The sequence below is a fragment of the Stenella coeruleoalba genome (assembly GCF_951394435.1).
Source record: "Stenella coeruleoalba genome assembly, chromosome: 14".
NCBI classification, from domain to species: Eukaryota; Metazoa; Chordata; class Mammalia; order Artiodactyla; family Delphinidae; genus Stenella; species Stenella coeruleoalba.
Window position 1 is genome coordinate 61975767 of NC_137160.1, and position 25660 is coordinate 62001426.

Genomic DNA, 25660 nt, shown 5'->3' on the forward strand with positions numbered 1-25660 from the left:
CTTTTTGGTTTTTCAGAAATTTGACATTAGAAAATCATTACTGGACTCAATGGATATTAATAAAACTTAAGCTTTTGGTTTTCTTTGGATTCTGTTTTCCCCAGATACAAACTGATGAGAAATACCTTTCCTGTCCTTTCCTGCTACTGCTTACCTTTCCCTCACCTATAGAAAAATTAAAAGAATGGTGCACTGAACATCTGTATACCCTTGTCCAGATTAGCCAGTTGTGAACATTTTTTTTTGCCATCTTTGTGTTTTCTTTGTCCCTCCATAAGTACTTTTTTACTGAGTCATTTAAAAGTAAGTTGCAGGGCTTCCCTAGTGGCACAGTGGTTGGGAGTCCTCCTGCCAATGCAGGGGACATGGGTTCGAGCCCTGGTCCGGGAAGATCCCACATGCCGCGGAGCAACTGGGCCTGTGTGCCACAGCTGCTGAGCCTGCGCCCTAGAGCCCGTGTGCCACAACGGCTGAAGCCCGCGCGCCTGGAGCGCGTGCTCCACAACGGGAGAGGGCACCACGGTGAGAAGCCTGGGCGCCGCAGCAGGAAGTGGCCCCCGCTTGCCACGGCTGTGGAAAGCCCACGCACAGCAACAAGGACCCAACACAGCCAAAACTAAATAAATAAAATAAATTTATTTTTTAAAGTAAGTTGCAGATATTATGACATTTCACCCTAATACATCTGCATTTACCTCCTGTGAATAAGGACTTTTTCCTACATAATCACAATTCTCTTATCTAACTTTGATATTGTGATTTAAATTAATATACAGTTCATATTCAAATTTATCCACTTGTCTCCAAATGTCCTTTACTTTTGTTGTTTTTGATCCAGGCTTTAATCAGGGATTACACTTGTATTTGGTTGCCATGACTTGGAGTTCTTTCATGTCATTAAACTTTTTGTAAAATCTAGGCCTGTTGTTTTGTAAAATGACCCATATGGTAGATATAGCTGACTGCTTTCCTCCTCCTGATTAGATTGAAGATTTTCCCCTTGAACAGATTGACTCTAAACATAAGCATTGTTGTATACTCTGTGTCCCATTGGGAGGCCTGTCAGCCCACTTGTCTCCTGTTGGTGATGCTGTTGGACCATCTTGATGAATATGGTGTTGGCCAGATGCCTCCTTGACCCCCTTTGTTATCAGGAAGTAGTCTGTGGGATTTCAGTTACTTTCGTTGCCTCCTCCTGAAACCCCACCTCCTAAGAGACCTTTGGATTGCTTTTATTTTTCCCCTTCTCCTCACATTTCCTAACTCTCAAGTTTTGCTGAGTTACACTGTCCAAGTGTAGACAGAGACCTATTTTTATTTTTTTTAATTTATTTATTTGGGTGTGCCGGGTCTTTGTTGTTGTTGCGTGTGGGATCTTCCTTGCAGCATGTGGGATCTCTAGTTGTGGCACTTAGGATCTTTAGTTGCAGCATGGGAACTCTTAGTTGCAGCATGTGGAATGTAGTTCTCTGACCAGGGATCGAACCTGGGCCCCCTGCATCGGGAGCGCGGAGTTCTAGCCACTGGACCACCAGGGAAGTCCCAACAGAGACCTATTTTGTGTTGAGGTTTCAAAACTATCAGAGCAGCTGTATACCCCCGACTCGCCCCCCTCCGCTTTTTTTTGGACAAACCCTTGTGACTTTCAATAGCAGCGAGGGAGCTGCTCTGCTCCGTAGGAAACCCTTACCTGGAATTGGTCACCAACCAGTGGCTTCACTTCAGGTTTCCTCTGCCTCCACCTGGGAGGGTTGTCGCATGGCCATGGTCAGTCACAGTCCCACAGGTGGTAGCTTCGCCCTGTTGGCCTGCAGAGCACATGGATTGTCTGCATTCTTTATTCAGTGTTTTCAGGTGCTTTGCAGAGGAGAGAGCTGGTTTCCTATGTTCTGGTTCTTTTTAGTCTTTGTTAGTATCCTATGTGAAAAATAGTTGTCTAATTTAAATGTCAGTTCTTTGTCTCCTTTGTCTTTTTTTCTATTGGGATATTCATATTTTAACTCTTGTTTTTATAAGCTTTCTGTGTTAAGGAGATATTTTGATCTTTATTTTTTTATTTTGATTTTTGGCTCGGACAGGAGACATATATCTCCTCACAGTTCTGGAGGCTGGGAGTCCGGATCTAGGTATGGGCAGGGCTGGTTCCTCCTGAGGCTTCTCTCCTTGGCCTGGAGACGGCAGCTTCTCCCTGCGTCCTCACAGGGTCTCCCTTTCCTGGTCCTCATGTATTTCAGGCTTTAGTGTTTTTGTTAGTTTCCTAGGCCTGCCAGAACAAATTACCAGAATTTTGCTAGCTTAAAACAACAGAAATTTATTTTCTCACAATTCTTGAGGCCAGAGTCTGAAAACAAGGTGTTGAAAGGGCTAAGCTCCCACCAGAGGCTCCTTCCTGCCTCTTGCAGCCTCTGGGGCTCTGGTGTTCCTTAGTTCAGGGCAGCGTCACTCCAGTATCCACCTCCATTTTCATGTGGCCTGTCCCTCTCTCTCTGTGTCCCTCTGAGGTCTTCCTCATGGGGTTTAAGGCCTGCCCCAAATCCAAGATGATCTCAAGATCTTTAACTTAATTGCATCTGCAAAGACCCTGTTTCTGAATAAGGTCACAATTTGCAGGTATCACCTGGGGGTAAGACTTGGACACATCTTTTTTGGGAGATTCAATTTAACCCACAGAAATTTTATACTACGAAGATATTATTCACTGAAGAATATAAAGCTATCCATCTGTATTTCCTCCTAGTACTTTTACATGTAAATCTTTAAGTCATCTGGAGTTTTATTTTGAGATAAGGTAGAGATTGTTTATTTTTTGTATAACGTTGTTGCAAAATCACCCGGTTAATAAATGGTGGCACTGGAATTTAAATGTATGATCTTATTTCAAAGTCTGTGTCTTGTCTTTTATATAGAACTACCTCCTTTTAGTATCCTAACTTTGAAAAACCTTGCCTATGAGGCTGTTTTTGTTAATACATCTTATAGCAGAAAAGACTGCTGTTTTAAGGTTTCATTGGCACTTGAGATAGTGGTGGCTGAGTGTCTGAGAAGAGGGTTGTGGGCATGCAAGTCCCTTTCAGCAGTTGTTATTTTAGGAAAGAGTGAGCAGTGCCCTTTGGGAAGGTATGTTGGAGAGCGTGGTTTTGAGGCACTGGCTTAATCTGCCGTGTTTGAGGCAGTTGTTCTTGAACTCCTCAGGGTTGTTTGTAGTATTTGCTGTTTTACTCCTATTAAAAGTTATTAAGGGACTTACCTGGTGGTCCAGTGGTTACGACTTCATGGTCCCAATGCAGTAGGCCCGGGTGCGATCCCCGGTCAGGGAACTAAGATCCCACATACTACAGCTAAGCCCGCGTGCTGCAACTAGAGAAACCTATGCACCACAACGAAGAGCCTGCGCAGCCAAAAATGAATGAATGAATAAATAAAATAAAAATAACTTAAAGTTATTAATATTTGTGTTTTCAGAGTCTGTTAATAATATTAATTTTATGAGTCTGGCCACACTGATGGGCTTCCCATCCTTTTAGAGACTTTCAGTGATAATTACAAAAGTTAAACTGACATTTCTAACATCCTGTGCCGTAGTGAGCATATTGGCCCCACTTTTGGTATCTGAATCTGTTGGTGTGTGTTTGCCATGACCACATTTTGAATTTTGGTTTTGGTAAGTTCCTTACGATTGGTCCACATATAGTCTGGAAGAATATTGTGTAGTCTGTTCCTTTCTAGAATAAATATATTATGTCAACTGTATAACTTTTTTGGTTGTTTTGGAACGAGTTATGAAAAACAAAACTTATTTCTGGTCTGTTATTTAATTTTTAAAGGAAAGCGGAAGAGAAGAAGTTCTGGCGAAGACTCTCAGGGCTGCTAATGCGAAACTTAACCTGGTTTACTTTCACGACACAAATGCCAGTAAAGGTGATTTTGGATTGATAGACCCTTTAAAGCTGGATGCAGGATCTCCTCATCAAAATAAGCATTTGGCGTCAGACTCAGAAACAGTTTTGCCTGTGGATAGATTTTTAGACACTGAGATGCCTCAAGTGTCCATTCAAAAAAATGTGGATGTAGCATCTTTGAAGTCTGTTAGTGACAATGCATTTAATTCCGCTGACGCTCTGTGGTCACCCACTAGTGAAAGGCAAACGTGTGAATGTTATGAATCCGTTGGAAAGAGCAAGGACCGTAAGTGGGCCTTTTTTTTTTTCCAAAATAAAAGTAAGAAATATGTAAAAATGCTTATACACATTTTGAATAGGATATATTTCCAAGTGAAACTTCCCTAATCTTTCATATTAAAATATTTAAGTGTTCTGTGGATTAAAAAATGGTGTCTTTACTCACAGATCTGGTGGAAATGTGCCTTCCTAACTATTAGTCATCTTTTCCTTCCTCCCTCTCCTCCATGATGGACTTTTACTGTGATTAAGGCTGGATTTTTCACCATCAGAGAGATACTTTTCTTTTGGGGAAATGGATTTTCCTTTAATTAGTTTTGGGCAGATTTCAGTACTGTTGATAATTAAGATAAGTCAACTAAATAAAATTAAGAATATTGTATCATTTTATTTGTTGCATGTGTCATTGGATGTCTCTGGAATTTTATTTTCTAGAAACGGATCTATCACAGAGTGTGGTCTATCAGAATGAGGAGGGCAGATGGGTCACTGATCTTGCCTATTACACCGCTTTTGATAAAGAACAAGATGTAAATGTGTCTCTAAGTGATGAGATGAATGAAGACTTCAGATCTGGCTGTAAGTGTATTGATAGCCTCTGCTCTGAACCATTTTCATTTTCTGACGGTGTTCTGAGATTACCATGTACATCTTGGTCGGCCACATCAAATCCCTTCTGGATACGTACTTAGCACTTCACTTGTTTCTCTAGGAACAGAGGCTTGAGTCAGTCATTGCTAATCACTGGACTGAGCCGAGCCTTTCCCTAAGTAAGGACAGTGAGTCACTTTAGAGCATGTGTGTTGCAGTTAGTAGCACCTTAGGCTTTACTTTCTCACTTTATAAATTGTCTTGAACTATTTATAGTTCTATTAGTTCTATATATTGAGAACTATAATAGTTCTATTAGAACTATTATAGTTCTCAATAGTTCTAAAAGAACTATTCTGATAAATGAGCAGTAACAAAAGCCAATCCATTTTAGAGTAAAAGCTCAGTAATGAAGAAATGGGAGAAAAGTGTCGAGAAAGATAAATGAAATCTCAGAGGATGAGAGCATTAGGAACCTCAGTTAGATTTGTTAATTAGCAGAATCTCTGACCGTGAAAGGAAAACGCTGCAGAACGCACAGCATTGTGAGCCTTGGCCTGTGGACATTTGCTGTGCCACTGAGGCCTCTAGGGCCTGAGCGCCTCTAAACCTGGAATGAGGAAAGACAACAAGGAGCCTGTCAAGCCCAGTCGTACTTTTTTTTTTTTTTTTTTTTTGCGGTACGTGGGCCTCTCACTGTTGTGGCCTCTCCCGTTGTGGAGCACAGGCTCCGGACGCGCAGGCTCCGCGGCCATGGCTCACGGGCCCAGCCGCTCCGTGGCATGTGGGATCTTCCCAGACCGGAGCACGAACCCGTGTCCCTTGCATCGGCAGGCGGACTCTCAACCACTGCACCACCAGGGAAGCCTCCCTCAGTCTTATTTTTAATAGGTTCAGAAGGTGCCAGAGGAAGAAGTTACTCTAACAGCTGCTTGTACTAAGCTGTTCCTAATGTCCATTGATGTGGAAGTACAGAGATCAGTCGATAAGGCATGTTTCCAGCCCTTAGGAAACTGTCCATCAGCTAAGAGGGATAAGATGAGAATACAGAACAACAGCATCGTTTGGAGTTGAGAGGAGGAATAACTTTTGCATGAGTGGGTAGCAGAGGATTTTATATAGGAAGTGGATTTTGAGGTAGAGTTTCAACAGGTAAATATTTTGGGCATGAGAAGTTCCAAGTGGATAGAAAACCCAAAGAAAGAGGATGAGATGAGGAAGCATGGGCGTGTCTTGAGAATGGTAAATAACCCAGCGTGGCTGGCATTTACGGCAAGACATGGGAAGGGGAGAGTAACGCAACATGGTGAGATGAAGCCAGAGTGGTAAGACTGGGCCAGGGATCGGGTGGGGCTGGACTGCATGCTGAGCCGTGCCTGGTGGGCACTTGGGAGCCTCTGAAGATGCTTGTCCAGCTTGCTTTGTGAGTCTCCCTCTGGCCTCGATGGTCGGTTAAATGGTAGGTTCCTTAGGGTGTTGTAGAAATCGGGGTGTCACAGTGAGAATGAGAAGAAAATAGCTCATGAGGGACGTGGAGATAAAATTGCTAGGATTTGGTGACTGGATTTCAGCGGATAGTAGAGAGGTAAGTAAAGATGGGGGTTTGGGGTCTAAGTTATTTTGAGAAAATGGCAGTACCATTAACTGAGATGGGAAAAATCAGAAGACATGGTAAAATTTTGGATGATTGTGGTTTGAGGTGGGGATATTCAGTAGTTGGAAATATGAGTCAGAAATTGGAGGTTAAGTTATAGTTGTCAGTGATATCTTGATTTACAAAGGACAGTAGTCACAGGCTGGACACTGGTTAGGGACCCTGTCACTTGAAAAGTCATCAGTTGTGGAATTTTCATGTGTTGCTGGTGAGAGTGTGAATTGATAAAACCATTTGGAACTTGTTTGGCAGTATCTTATGAAGGTGAACTTCACGAACTTCATAGTTTATGACCCAATAATTCTACACCCAAGTATATACCCAGTGTTCAGCGTGTATATATTCACCAAAAGACATACACTAAAATGTTTGTAGCAGCACTATGTGTATTAGTCTCAAACTAGAAACTCCCAAATTCCCATTGACCTTGGAATGGATTGTGTTTATACCTACTTTGGAATGCTGTGTAGCAATGGGAATGAAGGATGTGTAGCTACTTGCGGCAGCGTGATGAATTTCACAAACATGTTGAATGAGATAAGGCTGACTAGCAATATATGCCGTGTATGTAGCCAGCTCTGTGGAGTAAGAAGCAAGGATAGTGGCTACCCTCGGATTGGCATGCCATGACAGGAGGCAAGCTCAGGGGGCGTTTTGGGTGCTGGCATGTTTTCTTTCTTGATCTGGGGTGTTGATCTGGCAACACAGATGTGTTCAGATTGTGAGAATTCATTGAGTTGCACACTTATGTACACTTTTTAATGTATATTATACTTTGGTAAAAAGTTTTTAAAAGTTAGTGATGAAGCTGAGAAAAAAATTTGCAATTCATATTACAGAGTGAGGGCCCATTTCCCAAATATGTAAATTGTGCTAATAAACAAGAAAAAGACCAACTACTCAGTGTAGAACTGGGCAAAGGGTGTAAACAGCTTATAGAAAAGGAAATTAAAAGTCAGTTCCCCTGGGACCTATTCTTCAGCTACACCTGCACAGATATATAGGATGTGTGTGTACATTGTTCATCATCACAGAAGGTTGGAAGCAACGTGGATGTACAAAACAGGGACTAATTAGATAAGGTACATCCATACGAGGGGGTACCCTGTGGCCGTAATAAAAGGAAACGGAGCTCTTTAGGTACTGGTAAGGGAAAGATCACCAAAATAAATTATTTAAAATCTTATTCCAACATTTGCATAAAGAGGTGGAAGAAGGGAAGACATACATATTTGTAAATACATACAGTGGAAAGATTAAAAAAAAAGAAACTAATTACAGGGCTCCCTAGCTACTTGTAGAACTCAAAGGTCAGTAGGTTCTCAACTAGTGAGGGGTTTCACGGGGTGCTGCATATGTTGGTTGCTTCTGGAGGTATGGGAAGTGGGGCCAGTGATGAGGGAGACTTGCAGTATTGTATTCTGTTACGTCTTTTGGTTAATTTCTAAGAACTCTTTTTTTTTGCGGTACGTGGGCCTCTCTTGTGGCCTCTCCCATTGCGGAGCACAGGCTCTGGACGCGCAGGCTCAGTGGCCATGGCTCACAGGCCCAGCCACTCCATGGCATGTGGGATCTTCCCGGACCGGGGCATGAACCCGCGTCCCCTGCATCGGTAGGCAGACTCTCAACCGCTTTGCCACCAGGGAAGCCCTAAGAACTCTTTATTGAAGCAGAATGTACCTATGCCTTCTGCATTTAGAACTATGTGGGCATGTTACTATTAAAGGAGAAATATGATAAAATAGATAGTGGAGGAATTTCATGAAACCATCTGTGTGGTTAGGGAATGAACAGAAGCTGAGTAGGAAAGGATGACTAGCACTGGTGGTGAGGAAATGGAGAAGATGATTATTGAAAACTATGGAAAAGTTTGATGGGAGGAACAAAGGATGAAGTAGTCAAGGGGAATTGGGCTGGGGGAGCGTGAATGGAATGGGAGACTTTATACGACGGGAAAAGAAATGTTGAAAATGTAAGAGGAGATACTCAGAAGAGGAAGCTTGAACCAAGGGCATAATTTTATAATAACAAGGCAGTTTTATTTATTTATAAATGAATAATTTAATTTTTTTGGCTGTGCCGTGCAGCTTGTGGGTTTTAGTTCCCTGACCAGGGATCGAGCCCATGCCCCCTGCAGTGGAAGCACGGAGTCCTAACCACTGGACCTCCAGGGAAGTCCTCAAAGTAGTTTTGAATGAAACTTAAAACTTCCCCATTCCCACTTCCCCATTTCTGCCTCCCCCTCTCTGACAGCTCAGCCATGTGAGCTGCCACTTCTGCTTGTGGCCTAGGATTTAAACATCGGGCAGGGGATGGGGAACGGTATTGCTGCTTCAGAATTTAACAACAAAAGCGTTCAGGTGGCACTGGAGAGGACTGTGGTTGCAGCTTTGGCAAAAAATTGGGCAGAGATTCTTGTAAGAAATGAAGTTCTGCTTTTTTATAATCTGTGAGTGATTTCTGATGAGCATACATGGTAACAATGTCACTGTAGACTTTTCTTTAATTGAAGAGTCTTAAAGTCCAGAGAAAAAGTACTCAGGAGTATAATAAAATAGCATTTGGAGCTGTTTACTTAATGATTTTAAAAATACAATATTTTAACTCATTGAAGTAAATTAAGTTTTTCTGGGTTACCTTCTTATGATCTGATTTCCTATTTACCCTCTCCTGGCTTTTAGATTTGGTTGGTTGATACTTTTCACACTTTAGAGCAGTGGTTTTTAACACTTTGAGTCATGGACCCCACAGAGAATCTTCATAGAAAAATATTTCCTGTGGAAGAAGGAAATATTGTGACTTCTGGAGCTTCCTGGCTCTCCCGATGCTCGTTCATAGACTTGTAGGCTCAGAACGTGTTTATGTGGGAGGTGGTGGGATCGCAAAGTAAGGAACCAGCACTGCCCTGACAAGTTAGAATCCTGAGCTACTTCTGGTGGGTGTTCTCCTCTCCCTGCTGGAAACAGCCTCCTGTGTCTGTTCTCATTTTGTCTCTCAAGGTGTTAGTGTTGGGCCCTCAGGGCTTCCAGAAGGGTAGTTTGGATTGGGTTAGCCCCTGATGGACTGATGAGAGTAGGGACATCTATCTTGTTTGGGCCACGAGTGGACTGTCCCTTCTGGGTTGCTGTTCACTCCTCCCCTTCCAGCCACTGTCTGGAAGCACCAGGCAGAGGCAGAATGGGTAGCAGATGGGAAGTCCAGAGTCTAACCTGCAGACTTTTCTGATTCAGCCAACATGTTTAAAATCCTTTTAAATTCTAATGCCTTGAGCAGGATCATTTGCTGTTCAGCCTGCCTCTGTCCTCTCTCCCCATTGTGTTACACCTGGCCCTCTGCTCACTTACCACAGCCTTGTGGCCTTGGCCTAGAGATGGAGGGCTGCGTGCCCATTGGTTTCCCTAAGGTGAACTGAGTTGCTCATTCGGAACTTTGAGGGCAGACACTGGGTGAACACTTGTTCCTGTTTGCCTAGGCTATGGGGTTTGCTGGGATGTGGGATATTTCCTTTCAAAAACTAGGACAGGGGCTTCCCTGGTGGCGCAGTGGTTGAGAGTCCGCCTGCCGATGCAGGGGACACGGGTTCATGCCCCGGTCCGGGAAGATCCCACATGCCGCGGAGCGGCTGGGCCCGTGAGCCATGGCCGCTGAGCCTGCGCGTCCGGAGCCTGTGCTCCGCAACGGGAGAGGCCACAACAGTGAGAGGCCCGCATACCGCAAAAAACAAAAACAAAAACAAAAACTAGGACAGTCCTGGGTGTTGGGACAAACAGGTAGTTGGCACCCCAGCAGACATCTTCATGACAAATTTACATAGTGGCTTGTCCATCTGATGTTCCAGATGAAATTCCATGAGTATTCATGGGCAGGTACCTTAACTCATGTGTGCCAAACTGCAAGGCTGAAGTTAATGTGAATCTTTTATAAAAAGCTTACATTATAAAGCCCCATTAGTAAGTTAGGACAAGTTAATACCTGATGAAATCAATCACAGTAGGGTGTTTATTACCAAAAGTTTCAGAACCACATGCTCTTATTGTGCTTAATACAGATGCATCAGTTCTGTGATGGAAGCTTTCACATACTTCTTTCAGTTTTATTTCTTTAATATTTCATTTTCGTAACTATGTTATATTTATATGCTAGTATTTAATTAGGCATCAGTGCAATATAATTATAAAACTTATTCTTTTTTAAGCTGATGCATTGGATTTGATTGCACAAGATGAAGAAGAATTTAATAAAGAGCATCAGTTTATGCAGGTTTGTATTTTATTGACATTAACCAAAGTTTAGAGTTTTTCTTGTATTTAAATGTAGGCAAAATGTTCATTTCTTTCTGAAAAGATACATAGTGAGTATAGAATTATATCTTGATTTTTCTCATGTTTAGACAATTTCTGCCTTTTCCTTCAGACTCTAAATTATTAATTGAGAAAAAGCTGGCATACTGAAATAGTGTTTATTAGTTCACTTAAAATTGCCTTAATAGGCTTCAAAGATATTGTTTTTTACCATGTTTTAAAATGAGGGAATTTAGTGCTATTCGTTTTTATTTGAAGATGTACTCCTTTCTAAAGATTTGTATTAATGACAATCAGTCTTTGACTTAAGCAATATGTTAAAACAATGCATATCATAACTCAGGTATTAAAAAATTTCTCTTTTTCTGGACTTTATTACCTTTATTAGCTGCTTAAGCTTGAATTTGTCCACATTTTAAAAAATTTTAAATATTTAAATTTCCTTAGTGAAATTTGTATTTTTATATATTAGAAAAACAGAAGGCTTGCTGGAGAAATGAAATGAAATGATGACTTTCTTCCTAGGAAGAAAATATAGATGCCCAGAACACTTCAGTTGCCCTAGGGGATACATCGTGGGGAACTTCAGTCAATTATGGTCTGTTGAGGAGATCACTTAGCACATCAGATTTGGACAAAGACGATGCCACTTATTTACGTCTGTCTTTAGGAGAGTTCTTTGCTCAAAGGTCTGAAGCTCTCGGTTGCCTTGGTGGTGGTTACAATGTGAAAAGAGTAAGTACCATGTGTTCTAGAAGTGGTTAAATTCACTTGCCCTTATGTTTTGAAGGTTATGATGGTGTAGCTAGATCAGAGTATCTTTAAAGCAGAGATAGGATAGGGACTGCATGGTGGAATAGTGGTAAAGAGCTTCAGTTTTTTAGTGGCTGTACCCTGACTGCAGTCCTAGCTCTGTCCTTTAACTAGTTCTGTGGCATGGAACAATGTATTTAACTCCTCTGTGCCTTGATTTTCCAATTTCTAGAATGGAATACTGCCTTATAGAGTTTTGGGGGGGATACTGTGATAGTGCGCGTACAGTGTTTAGCACGGCCTCAAGTGCATTAAGTACTCCATCCCTGTTAGTTGCTGTTTCATTGGTTGCTGATGTTATATCATTGGTTGTGGGAAGAATTCAAAGATTCATTTTTTAAACCTCTGGTCTAAAAACATGTTTTGAAATATAGGAGTGTTTTGGTTTTTTAAAATGTACATGTAAAAAGTTTTAAATGCAAGTGATAGTGGTAGATTGTATGAAGGAGTGAGGAGAAGCTGTGTCGCCTGTGAGGGTCAGAGTGGTGTCTGAGGAGGGGCACTGGGGTGGTGCCCGAATGGTGGGGAGGAGGCAGCGTGTTCCCAGAAAAGTCTTGGAGGTGGGAGCTGGAGGGTATATCGGAGAAGCAGAGAGTAGGCCCACAGCTCGTGTGAGTGGGCTTCGGGTCGGTGGTCTGATGGCAGAAGTAGACAAGGGCTAGGTCATGAGGGGCCCTTGCAGGGCTCGGGTTCATCTCAAGGAAACTTGCTTGGAGGCAGGGTGCCCGGCCCATCTCCAGGTGTGACAGGAGCCGGGTGGAGGAGGTTCCTGAGCCTCAGAGGAGGAGAAGCAGGCAGAGGCTTAGCACGTGGCGGAGATGCCATGAAGGCCGAGGCCTAGGATGGCAGTACGGAAACAAAAGTTCTAGGGTTCAGGATTTCCTCTGGAGGTAGAGTCGAAGGACCTGTTGGTGAATTTCATGGAGGGACATAGTGCTGTCGGAGGGAGTGTGTATTAAAGTAGGATTTCACTAAGAGTATAATTTTAAACAGCTAGGGTGTTAGAAGTTGACTTACAGGAAAATTTGAAACTGAACTGTGGGTCCTGTCTATGCAGTGAATTAAAGAATGAGAGTAAATACTTAGGCAGATTTTTCTGCCTGGATGGATTGGTTTTGACATTATAAGAGAAGTTGAAGCATAACTGAATTCCTTTCTGAACAGCTGGACAAAACACCATACAGTGGAAAGATGGATCTGTCATTTTGTATTAGTTATGAAATGTTACTTGGTTCAAGTTGCTGGATCAAGGGAGGAAATCCTCGAGTGAAGATTGATCAAAAATTGAGTGCATTAGTGAATTTGCTTTTCAGGTCTGTCATGAGAGCTCTGGAAGGAAGCCAGGTGGGAATTCCCTGCCCTTGAGCAAGGTCCGTGAATGTGACCTTCTGAACGCTCATCTAGGGCAGTAGGAATGTATCTCATCTTAATACAGATTTTCAAGGACATATTTATTGTGTAAAATAAAATACGCTTGTAAGTACTGTAAGTTCCAGGAAGGCAGGAAGTTTTACATCTTTTTTCTCACTGACATGGCACTGATGATTATTACCAGTGCCTGACACATAGCAGGTGCTCAGTAACAATTACTGGAGGAACAAAGTATCATTTCTGGGTTGTTTTAATTTGGATTTCTTAGTAAGGGCAAATTATTTGATAATATTCATTCTGATGATTAAAGATAGCTAGCAGTAAGGAAATAAAAGGTCCTGTCTGGACTTGTAAAGTTCATTTCTAGTAATTTATGTTATTTTGTGTTTTTTTGTTTGTTTGTTTTTGGCTGCGTCGGGTCTTGACTGCAGCGCGCGGGCTTCTCTCTAGTTGCGGCATGTGGGCTCAGTAGTTGTGGTGTGGGGTCTTAGTTGCCCCATGGCATGTGAGATCTTAGTTCCCTGACCAGGGATCGAACCCGTGTCCCCTGCATTGGAAGGTGGATTCTTAACCACTGGACCACCAGAGAAGTCCCAACATACGTTTAAATGGAAAAATCAGAATCATTTTGTTGAAATCAATTTTAGCTAGGTTACCACTATTAGGATAAAATAGTCTAGAATTTCTCAAAGCAGTTGAAAACTAAGGAAATAATTGGCATGTTTATTTTGTAGCCATCATTTGGTTATTTTATTAGATCACCAGAGAAGAGAGAACCTATTGCTCTAATAAGAAAATCAGATGTATCAAGAAGTAATTTGGAGAAAGAAATGGCTCATCTTAACCATGGTCTATTTTCAGGTAATGGATTAAATGAAGTTTTTTTTTAACCTGTAAGTTAGTGGTTGTGTGATCATGTTCTTTATGTGGAAGAAAGTAATGTATATACCACTTTGAATTTTTTGAGTATTAGTTACAGATTTGATTTTTATATAACTTCACATTGCCTTTTCAATCTAAAGTAGAAACAAGTCAGCCAAAATTCACCTAAATCCTTTTGTAAAAACAAAAGTAAATGAAATACAATCTGTTCAAGTGGTTGGGTTAACTTTGGCCTATTAAACTGCTGAGTTAATGAATTTTAGCTATTATATTTATTATTTAGGTGGACTTTTAAAGAGAAGTTCTCAGATTTGGACTGTGATAGTATAAATATGATAAATATTGTGATGAATATTTAAAATCAGACTTTCTTGGTTAACATAACAATTATCAAGCAGCTACTTTTTGCTAGTATAATGCCTCGTGCATTGTATCATGAAATTGTATAAAATGTGCTTTAGTCCTTAAAGAGCCTATATTCCAGTGGGGGGTGGGGGGGTTGGGATATTTAGTGGTCCTTATCCCACGGATTGTTTCTGTGAGATAGTATATAGATGTAAGTTGAATATTACATATTTTCTACAGGAGATTTAAAGGCACAGCTAAGTGAAGGATCAGTTACACTTCAGGCTGAAGAACTGGAGAGTATTTCACAAGTGGATGAAAATGATGTGACATTAACTGCCAATAAAGGGAAAACAGAGGTATTTTAAGCCTTTCATGAAGGAAAGCTAAAACCTCGCTGTCATAATTCTCATACAAGATCAAGATAAAGTCACATGTAAAAAATGCATAACATTTTTCTTACTCAATTTTATTACAAGTATCCTTTAAATATTATCAATGTACAATAAATGTACGAAGAGTTTATAAAACAAACTTACAGTCAGTGAGTTATCACAGCTTATACACCCATGTACACCCCAGGTCAGGAAAGAGAGCGTTGCCCACAGCCCAGGAGCCATTTTTTTGTTCCTCCTGAACACTACTTCCTCCTGTCTGACCTATGACACTGTATCAGTTTCACCCGTTTGTGAACTTTATATACAAGAAATCATGTAGTAGCATATATATATATTTTTTAAATATAAATTTATTTATTTGTTTATTTTTGGCTGCGTTGGGTCTTTGTTGCTGCGTGCGGGCTTTTCTGTAGTTGCAGCGAGTGGGGGCCACTCTTCGTTGTGGTGAGCGGGGGCTACTCTTTGTTGCGGTGCGCGGGCTCCTCATTGCATTGTGGTGGCTTCTCTTGTTGTGGAGCACAGGTTCTAGGCACGTGGGCTTCAGTAGTTGTGGCTTGTGGGCTCTAGAGCGCAGGCTCAGTAGTTGTGGCGCACAGGCTTAGTTGCTCTGTGGCATGTGGGATCTTCCCAGACCAGGGATCGAACCTGTGTCCCCTGCATTGGCAGGCAGATTCTTAATCACTGTGCCACCAGGGAAGTCCCAGTAGCATATATTTGTCTTCGTTTTTTTCCTCTTAGGTTTGCAAGATGCAACTGTGATAAGTATAATAGTTAATTTTCATTGCTGTATTGTATTCTATTATGAATATTCTGTCATTGATATATTCACCCTACTGTTGATGGATATTTGGGATCTGTCTTATGTCAATATGACACTGTTAAAATAGTGTAGTTTTATAGTAGGTCTTGATATCTAGCAGAATAAGTCTTCCCCTCTTATTTTTCTTTAAAAGTATCTTGGCTGTTCTTGTTCTTTACATTCCCATATATATTTTGAAGTCAGATTGTCACCTTTCACAACCAACTAGCAACCCTGCTGAGCTTTAAGTTGGGATTGTGTTTAATCTGTAGAACGGTGAAACTGACATCTTTATAATATTGAATCTTCTAATCCAAGAAGATTACAGGTCCCTCCATTTAAGTTCTAATTCCTCTCTGTATTTTTTTTTTTTTTTTTTTTTTTTTGAGGTACGCGGGCCTCTCACTGTTGTGGCCTCTCCCGTTGCGGAGCACAGGCTCCGGACACGCAGGCTCAGCAGCCATGGCTCACTGGCCTAGCCGCTCCGTGGCATGTGAGATCTTCCTGGACCAGGGCACGAACCCGTGTCCCCTGCATCGGCAGGTGGACTCTCAGCCACTGCGCCACCAGGGAAGCCCTCCTCTCAGTATTTTATGGGGCTTTTTTTGTGCAGAGATTTTAACACATCATTTGTTAGATTTCTTTCTGAATTGTTTGAAGTGGTGTTTTAATATTATCTTTCTGAACTTAATTTTCCCTTTGTTGTGGCTAAACAGAAATACATGTTTTTTAATATACTTACCTTATATCCAGCAAGCGTGCTAAATTCATTTTTATTTATGGATTCTTTGGATTTTTCTGTATATGCACTTACATTATCTGAGAATACCAACAGTTTTGTTCCTTTCTAATTTTTATACCTTCATTTCTTTGTCTGGCCTTACTTGACTGCATCTTAGAACAGTGAATAGAAGTGGTGATGTTGGGTTTCCCTGACTCAGAGGGAAAATTTTCAATAGTATTTTGTCTTTAAATTTGATGGATGCTCTAGGTTTTTATTTATCATCAGGTTTTTTAAATTCCCTTCTAATATTTGTTTGCTAGTTTTATTTTAATTGATAAGGAGGTTGAATTTTGTCCAGTGCTGTTTTGCATCTATCTAGGTGAACATGAGTTTTCTTTTGGTGATGTGGTGAGTTACATGACATGGTTTTGAATATTAAAGCTGCTCTTCTCCACTTGGGTCATGATACATTATCATTTTTATAGATGGTTGGATTCAGTTTGATAATAATTTATTTAGAATTTTGCATATGTGTTCACAAGTGGGTTGATGCTCTTTCTTACCATGTCCTTGTTTGGTTTTGGTACCAAGGTTTTGCTGGTCTCATTTTTCTTATTTTCTGGAAGGTTTTTGTAAGACATACTAATTTTTTTTAATTAATTAATTATTTTTGGCTGTGTTGGTTCTTCGTTGCTGCACGCTGGCTTTCTCTGGTTGCGTTGAGCAGGGACTACTCTTCGTTGTGTGCGGGCTTCTCCTTGTGGTGGCTTCTCTTGTTGCAGAGCATGGGCTCTAAGCACGCGGGCTTCAGTAGTTGTGACACGTGGGCTCAGTAGTTGTGGCTCGGGGGCTCTAGAGCATGGGCTCTAGAGTGCAGGCTCAGTACTTGTGGCTCATGGGCTTAGTTGCTCCGCAGCATGTGGGATCTTCCCAGACCAGGGCTCTAACCCGTGTCCCCTGCATTGGCAGATGGATTCTTAACCACTGTGCCACCAGGGAACCCCCTGTCCATTGGATTCTTAATTTTTCATTGTATTTTTTAATTATAGAATTTACATTTAGTTCTTTCTTGATAATTTCTAGTCTTCCGTTGAGTTCTTAATGTTGTTTTTAATTCCTTAAGTATGTTTTAGATTTAGATGTGTTTTAGACTCTGATAATCCACTGTCTGCAAGCCCCACAGTTGTGTTTTTCTGTGATGTGGGCCACATTACCTTGGAACATTGTGTGTCATTCATTGATAGAGGAGTGGACTTTTACAGGAAAAGTTGCTGAAATATTTGAGGCCATGGGAGATCTTCCAGGCAGGATTTTTGGCTGCTTCTGAGCGAGGAACAGTAGCAGTCTCAGGTTGCTTTAATTCAGTTATTGGGATTGAGCTGATTGGAGCTTGGCCTCCAGTCCCCCTGAGGGCCACCTTTACTCCTAGGGAGTAGCCCTCTGTGGTCTCGTCCTAAAGCATGGATGTTTACCATGGTCACCGCCTTCCCCTCATCACTGGCAAACTCTGAACCTGATTTTTGTACCCTTACTCCCATAGAGCAGCTTTTCTTAGCTTCTTTTTAAAAAATTATCGTTTCAAAAAAGATTTTCTTAGCTTCTTAAGCTTCCTGATGTCTTAGCAGTAGCCTCTTCCTAAAGCAGCTACCCTGGGGTGGAGCATCCCTGGGACTGGGCTCACCTCTATGGGATGCTCTCTTCTCTTGGATTTTGGCCCCATAGTTTTTTATTCCTTTTTTGGCTCTCCAGCGCCTTCTAAGAGATGTTTTCGGATATGCTGTCTAATTGCTGTCAGCAAGAGTTGGTTTGCATCACTTAGTCTGCTATTACTAGAGGCAGAAGTCTTAATTTGCATTTTTTAATATTGCTTTGCTGTTGGTTCCATTTCATTATTTTACCCCTGGTTTCTATTTATGTCTTGCTTATAAATCTAACGATTGAATGAGACTACCAATAATCATAATTGCAGTCACTGTGGCTCAATGGCTTCTCAATTTCAGTATTTCAATTTTTTGGTTTTAAATTATTTTCTGATTCAGTTTTAGCATTTCTTTAACTCCTGAAGGGTTTTTTTTGAACAACTGATGAACCGACTTTGTAAGTGACCGAGTACTCTACAAATCAAGTTGATAGCAGCTGTCTTTTTTCATTAGGAGGTTTAACTGGTATACCATTAATTTCTTGTTGCCGTCAGATCTTATGTAGCACTTACAAATAAAGCTTAAACTAATATGTGCTTGTCCATGGAACTGATGTGAACTTTCTCATTTCTAGGACACTTTCCTCATCAACAGCAAACCCCAGAGACGCACAGGCGAACTGCCTAGCGGTGGTGATTCTGTGCTGAGGATAAGCACCATTGCTTCTGCCATCGCAGATGCATCAGTGAACGCTGACCCCTCCCAGCTCGCTGCCATGATCAAGGCACTTTCAAATAAAACCCGAGAGAAGACTTCTCAGGACGATGGTAAACAAAAGCACTGTTCGGCTGTGTCTCATTTCTTACCTAATGAGCTGGAAAAAAGTAATGGATCCAACGCATTTGATATGGAGAAATACCTTAAAAAAACAGAAATTAGTAGATATGAAAGTGGAATGGACAACTTTTCAAGAGCTGGTGTGTCTGATGCTTGGGATTTATCTTTGTCCAAAGAACGGACTACACATGACATCCATGCAGTGGACCTGGGTGCTACTAGCATAAGTGTAAGGGAGCCAGAAGAAGACACAGCAGCTGGTTTTTATGGTGAAAGTGGAGAGAGCGTGGACCAGGCATCACTGAGAACGATAAACTCTTCAAATTCAGTTCTTACAAATATGGGAGAGAGAGAGGGTACAGGGGTTGATGTGAAGACACATTCCATTGACCATAAATCACCAGATTCTGGTGATGGTGAAAAAGCTGCCTCCGTATCCATTCCAGCCCTTGATAGCTCATTAGTCAGGAACCCCAGGGTAGTATCCCTCTGGCTGTCAGAAGAGCATGAAGACACACAGAATAGTAGAAAATATCAGAGGCAAAATGAGTATGTTAGTGAGACAAGTAACAGTGAAAAGCATGTGACTTTTGAAAACCATTCCATAATCTCACCTAAAAGTGTTGGTAAGTGTCAGAGTAATTGGTCACATTCAAAAAATTACACAGAGTGTTTTTTTTTTCTGTTCTCATTGGAAAATACACCTTTCTGGTAGATTTGAAAAATCCCTCTCCTGAGTGTGGTGGACGTGGCTCGGAGGATGACCAGGATAGCTTCCGACCTTCCACTTCTCCACTGAGTCATTCTTCTCCTAGTGAGATTTCTGGAAATAGTTTATCAGGGTAGGTGCTTAACCTTTTTTTTTTTTTTTTTTAAGTAATAAAATACATGCTCAGTGTAGGAAAATTGGAACAAAGTGTAAAGAAAATTAGTTATCTATAGCTTCGTCTCTCAGAAGTAAATGTTATAAATATTTTGTGAACTTCTTTCAAGATAGTTTTCTTTGCAAATTTTCATACCCTGCTTTTTTCACTTATTAAAATAATTCCTACATTTAAAAGAAAATTAATGTTATAGACTGCATAATGAATCTGTCACATTTTATTTGGTGCTTCTGGTCGATACTGGTGATACTATATTTTACCTTTTTTGTTTGTTTGCCATTTTAATGATACTGAGATGAACAACTTTGCTTATAAAATTTTTCCTGTGTTTTAACTGATTTCCTCAGAAGTGAAATTACCAAGTCAGGGATAAGAATATTTTCAGGCTCTCTGGATTAGCAAACTATTTTCTAAAAGAGTCTTAAAGACTTGCACTCTTACCATCTTTGTTTGTTGAAGGTGTGCATTCTACTGTTTTCTTATCAGCATTTTAAATAACTTTTAATTTTGGATTTTTTTTTATCTTACAGTATTATTTGTGTTTTTAATACTAATGAGATTGATAAGTGCTTTTTCAAAGGTTAGGATAAGAATCCTAATATTTTACATGTTTTAGCACAACCTGTAGGGTAACTTAAGCTTCAAGTTATAAGATCTTTTTAGTTTTTCAAAAATGCCTTAAGTCAACATTGTTTCAAAAGTTTACACATACACAGGTATATGTGTGTGTCCATAGAACTTTGAACAGTGTGAATGTAATGCTTCATCAGATGTGTTTGTGTATTTGTGTATAAATGTGCACGTGTGTGTGTTTCCCTCCATTAAGCTCATTGTCTGCCTCGTTCTCCAGTCCTCTAACCAGGAGCTGCTATTGCTGGTTTCTTAGGTTCCCTTCTGGTCTTTGTTTGTGCACATACACAGATATGAGTGTATATTCTTATTTTCATCCCTCTTTATAGTCAATAGAGGATCCTTTACACACTTCTTATGTTTTGCTACACAAGGTTACTTATCCCAGCCTTATCTGTATTACTTTGCACGCATGCAGATGTATTACAGGATAAATTCTTGGAAATGAGATTGTTGGGTCGAAGAGTATATGCATTCACGTTCCTATTTAAATTAGTACAACCCTCTGTAGAGGTTGTGTTAGTTTAATTTTCCACCAACAGTTTAGGAAAGAGCTTGTTTCCCACAACCTCACCAACAGAATGTTTATCAAACTTTTTGTTGACAGTCTGATAGGTGAAAAAAAACTATTTCAGTATAACTTTAAATCATGAGTGATGATGAGCATCTTTTCCTTTATATTTCCTTTTGTATCATATATCTATTCATGTTTGTTGCCCATTTTTCTCATGAACTGTTAGTCTCTTTTGTCTCCATTTCTCGGAGCCCTTGACGTATTAGGGAAAGTGGGTAGCCCTTTGTTTGTGACATGAGTTATACAGTTCCTAGTCTTTAGAAGGTTTTTTCCTTTCTTGTATTTTTTGCTCTCCCGGATACTTAGCTCTAGCTTACCCACACCATTTCTGATGAATATGCAAAATCCAGGAGCATCTTGGGAAACACATAATAGGTAACTTGGATATCAAATATAATTTCAATTTGTTTCAAACTATTGAACATTTATGATAATTTCACTGCTTAGGTAAAATTTTCTGCTTATTAAAATCTTTCCATAGAGGAACATATAAAAGATCTTTTATAAAGCCATAAAAGAAAAAATCCATAGATTTAATAAAATAAACTTTCTGTATGGCAACAGTTTTTGCCTCAGAATTGACTTGATCTTTTTGTAAGCTTTATGCCAAAGATGCTTTCAAGTCTAATAAGATCTTTCAAGTCTAGTAACCTTGTTAGGCTATGTCTCTATGTTGACCTCATGGCCACCTTGCCCTGTCACACAGCACCCTTTCAGTATGTGGAGTCAAGCATTCTTTTATTTAGGAAAGGTTTTTTTTTTAAATTACTTATTAAGATATTGGTCCTGACCCCAGGAACTCTAGTCTTGCATATGTGGGATCTGCATTTATTTTGTTTGTAATCCTTTCTTTAAGAACTTATTTTAGAATAATTGTAGATCCACGGGAAGTTGCAAAGATAGTATAGAGAGACCCCATGTCCCTCCCCAGCTCCCCCAGATGCTGCACAGAATCACCACTTGTGAAATCACTTGTCCTGGGCAGGGCAAGTGGGTAGAATTGTGTCATTTTATCACAGGTGTGAATGTGTGTAACCACCTCCACAATCAGAGACATAGAACTTTGCCATCACCACAGTGACCTGCCTCTTTCTTACTTTTTCATTTTGTTTGCATTTCACATTTCTGATTTCTAGATTCCTTGTAGTATTTTCTTTTTTGTTTCTTAACCCCCGTGTACTTTCCAGTTTCATCTTGTTTTCTATGATCTTGACATTTTAAAAAATTGTATATGAAGGCATTTAATAACAACTGTAAGTGCTCTATAAAGACATATTGTTATGATTTTTTTTCCTTCACCTGCCCTTTACTGCATGATCAGAGACAGAATGCTGGGCTGGATGGTCTCAGTTTTGGACCCACCTGTTTTTTCTTTTGCCCCTAAGAAAATACACTTATTCATTAAGTGTAGGAAACATATCTTAGGGGGATACTGAACTTTCTCATGAACTTGGTCAGATATTTTGAATGAGAGCGTCACGTTGACCTTTCTAAAGTGACTGTTGGTGGGCTTCCTTCTCCCTACGGGTCAGCCACCTGCACCCACACCCCCACCTCTCAGCCACGGCCAGACTGCAGCCTTAGGGGGAAAGAAACTGGACACCAGCAGATTCTGAGGTTCGTTCTCCTGTCCCTTCTCCTGCTGCATGATAGGCGTTCCTGCCGAGGCCGAGCATCCAGCTCCATTTTATCTTCCTGCTTTCGCTCATCTCCTTTTTTTCTCATCAGCTTAAATGAACATGCTGGCGTCTTGTGGCTGATTTTCCTGCGCACAGTTCTCTCTTCCACTGAGGAGACTTTGTTTCCTGTTGCCTGTGACTCCCTCCTCCTCCTGCACTCAGCAGCTGGTACTGCCTCTCTGGGCATCCATGCTTGTTTTCTTTTTCCTCATCTTTGTGCTTTTTTTTTTTTTTTTGGTCTGTTTGTTTAAATTTTTTTATTATTTTATTTTCTGGCTGAGTTGGGTCTTCGTTGCGGCACGCAGGATCTTTTGTTTTACCGTGCAGGCTCTTTATTGCGGCGTACGGGCTTCTCTCTAGTTGTGGCGGGCAGCTTTTCTCACTCTAGTTGTCTCGCGCGGGCTCGCATGGGCTCTGTAGTTTGCGGCACATGGGCTGTCTGGTTGAGGCACACAGGCTCAATAGTTGTGGCGCACAGGCTTAGTTGCCCCGAGGCATGTGAAATCTTGGTTCCCCGACCAGGGATCAAACCCACATCCCCTGCATTGGAAGGCGGATTCTTTACCACTGGACCACCAGGGAAGTCCCTCATCTTCGTTTCTTTATGTGTTCTCCCTGTGTTGCGGGGTAGCCGAGCTGTTCAAGTGTTTATCCTTTATATCACTGATTTTCTGTAGCATCAGCTATGCTTTCATGGCTTCCAATGTGGACATTCATTTTGTATTCATTTCTTTTTATTGAAATCCTTCTTGTACTTTTGTATTATGGTAAAATGAGTTTCATGGGTTTTTTTCAGGTTTTTCCAGTTCATTAAGTTTTTTATGTAATTTTTTAAAATATTTATTTATTTATTTGATTCTGCCGGGTCTTAGTTGCGGCAGGTGGGCTCCTTAGTTGTGACATGCGAGCTCTTAGTTGCAGCATGTGGGATGTAGTTCCCTGACCAGGGATCGAACCTGGGCCCCCTGCATTGGAAGTGTGGAGTCTTAACGACTGTGCCACCAGGGAAGTCCCATACTCATTAAGTTTCTTAATATTCACGGTGAAATGTTGGTCAGAATGTTGATCTGTTGAGTGGCCACATCTTTCTGGTGAGAGCCCTTTATCTACTGAGTTTGCTGCTCACCAGTTTTCCTGCTGGCTGGTCTTCCAGCGTCCAGCCAGCTTCCAGCAGGTCCATAGTGCTGATTTAGAGCTTCTAATTCCAGAATTGCCTTGAGGTTCTGTGTGGCTGGCACCTTGGCAGTTTTTGGCTTCCTTTGGAGTCTGACATCCGGACTGAAATTTCTCTTCTTTTGTTTGTGTGTTCTTACAGTTCACTTCTCATTGCTTGAAGTAATACAACCTAAATGCATTCGTTCATTTCGACCAAAGGAGCTAGACTCAGCACGTACCCCAGTACCCAGAACTCTTTTCCTGCTGCCCCATGGTGTCTGTGTGAGTATGTGTGTGCATGTGTGTGTGCGCATGTGCATACAGAACCCACGCAGGTGCATGTAATTCAGTGACTAAAGAGGACCTGAAGCAATTTGGTTAATATTTTGTCTCCATTGGTTAGAGATTCACTAACTAGTATTGTGTCAGGGCTGTCTTGATTTGGTCCTTTTAAAAATCCAGAATTCAAAATAGGATTTTCTCTCTGTGTCCGCTGGCCACCTGAGTATTCTGAACTTTGTGCACAAAAATGATGGGTAAAATTCAGTCAGATTAAGGGCTGACTTGAAACTAAATGGCAGAGTATTCAGGGGATGCGGCAGCTGTTTCCAGAGGCGGCTGTGACGGTGTTTCCCACCCAGTGTGATTTTGCACTCTGCCTTGAGGGGCAGCTTGGCCCTCTCCTCTGTTGGGCTGGCCTGGCCCTGTGCTGGGGACTACCTGACAGAATATGGCACATGTATTAAATAGATGCAGGAGCTTATTATTTATTGCTTTATAACTTTTTTTTTACTTAATATATTCTGAACATCTTTCTGAGTCAATGGTTAGTAGTCAACAGCATGATTTAAAACAGCTACATAGTGTTTTATTGTGTGTCTGTGCCATAATTTCAATAGCCTCCTTTCTCCTACATGACGTTTAAGATTGCCTACGTTTTATTGATAGTGATATATGATGTATCCTTTTAGCGAATCTTTATAATTAGCACTAATTTTTTCTTAGGATTAATCTCTAGATGTATAACACCTGAGTCAAGGGGCTTTTGCTATGCATGCTTGATAGCTCAGCCGAGAGTTGCACTGCTCCTATTCCTGCCCGTGGTGTGGCTCTTCCCATCTCTTTGATTGTTTTCATCTTTGCTCTTTTTTTTTTTTTTTAACAATCTGTATCAAAGATCTTTATTTATTTTTGCGGTACATGGGCCTCTCACTGTTGTGGCCTCTCCTGTTGCGGAGCACAGGCTCCAGATGCACAGGCTCAGCGGCCATGGCTCACGGGCCTAGCCGCTCCGTGGCATGTGGGATCTTCCCGGACCGGGGCACGAACCCGTGTCCCCTGCATCGGCAGGTGGACTCTCAGCCACTGCGCCACCAGGGAAGCCCCATCTTTGCTCTTTGAGGGCAGGAATTGGCGAGTGCTCTGCTCATTGCTCTATATCAGGTATTCAGTAAACTTTTGCTGAATGAACAGCTAACAATGTTATGTGACTGTATATGAAATTTATTAATGAAACTGCCACAACATTTTTCTTTTTCAGTAGCTTACCAGATACTTCATTCAGTAGGACTATGATTTACAGTTTTAGATAATTAAGGGTGAAAAGAATTGAGTCTAGGGTTGAGTTGTATATGGCAGCTGGGACAGACGGTAGTGCAGGTTGACAGGGTTGTAGGCAAGCAGGAAGGGCTTTCTGCCAGTGTAGACGATGTTAAGTGAAGGGATGGACAAGTCCAGGCACAGGTGTTCTCTCTTCCAGGTGTGCCCTAGAGTCTTTCAGTTCAGCAGCTCACCTGCAAAAGCACCCCTGTGAGAGGGAGTCATCCCAGCTGACGAGTCCACAGGCCAGCATCAGCAGGCTGACTTACATGTCTGAACAAGAGAGCACCTGTCCCGCCACGGCCTCAGATCGTGGCCTTAAGGACCACCAGGTGGGAGCACTTTTGTTATTTCTTTACTCAGGCTTCTGGAGCCGAAGTCTTACTGATGTAGGACTCAGACTTGAGTTCAGGCCTAATTTCTGTTGCTCTTTTAACTTTAAAATAAGTGTGTGTGTGTGTTTTGCTCGTGCTGGGTAGGCACTACAAGTACAAATATTTTAGCATCTGCCATCAAAAAGCTCTCAGTCTGGTGGAGGCCGTGCAAGACATGCCGTGTAGTGAAATGCACTGTGAGAGATTCAGGAGGCGACTGATAATCTGACCA

At 41.3% G+C, this 25660-nt stretch overlaps 2 protein-coding genes across 2 annotated transcripts in view; both read left to right on the forward strand.

Annotated features, from left to right (window-relative positions):
• The window catches only part of LOC307197430 (centrosomal protein of 192 kDa-like), a 35869-nt gene extending 21375 nt beyond the window's left edge, over nt 1-14494 (forward strand). The window contains exons 8-13 of the mRNA XM_079943302.1: nt 3825-4185; nt 4614-4757; nt 10619-10683; nt 11250-11459; nt 13666-13769; nt 14376-14494. Of these exons, the coding sequence (XP_079799428.1) occupies nt 3825-4185; nt 4614-4757; nt 10619-10683; nt 11250-11459; nt 13666-13725 (840 nt within the window). The 3' untranslated portion in view covers nt 13726-13769; nt 14376-14494. The remainder of the gene's footprint in view (nt 1-3824; nt 4186-4613; nt 4758-10618; nt 10684-11249; nt 11460-13665; nt 13770-14375) is intronic.
• Nucleotides 13755-25660, forward strand: part of CEP192 (centrosomal protein 192) — a gene marked incomplete at its 5' end in the record, with an annotated part of 58077 nt that continues 46171 nt past the window's right edge. The window contains 4 exons of the mRNA XM_079943041.1: nt 13755-13769; nt 18331-19082; nt 19202-19375; nt 25215-25386. Of these exons, the coding sequence (XP_079799167.1) occupies nt 13755-13769; nt 18331-19082; nt 19202-19375; nt 25215-25386 (1113 nt within the window). The remainder of the gene's footprint in view (nt 13770-18330; nt 19083-19201; nt 19376-25214; nt 25387-25660) is intronic.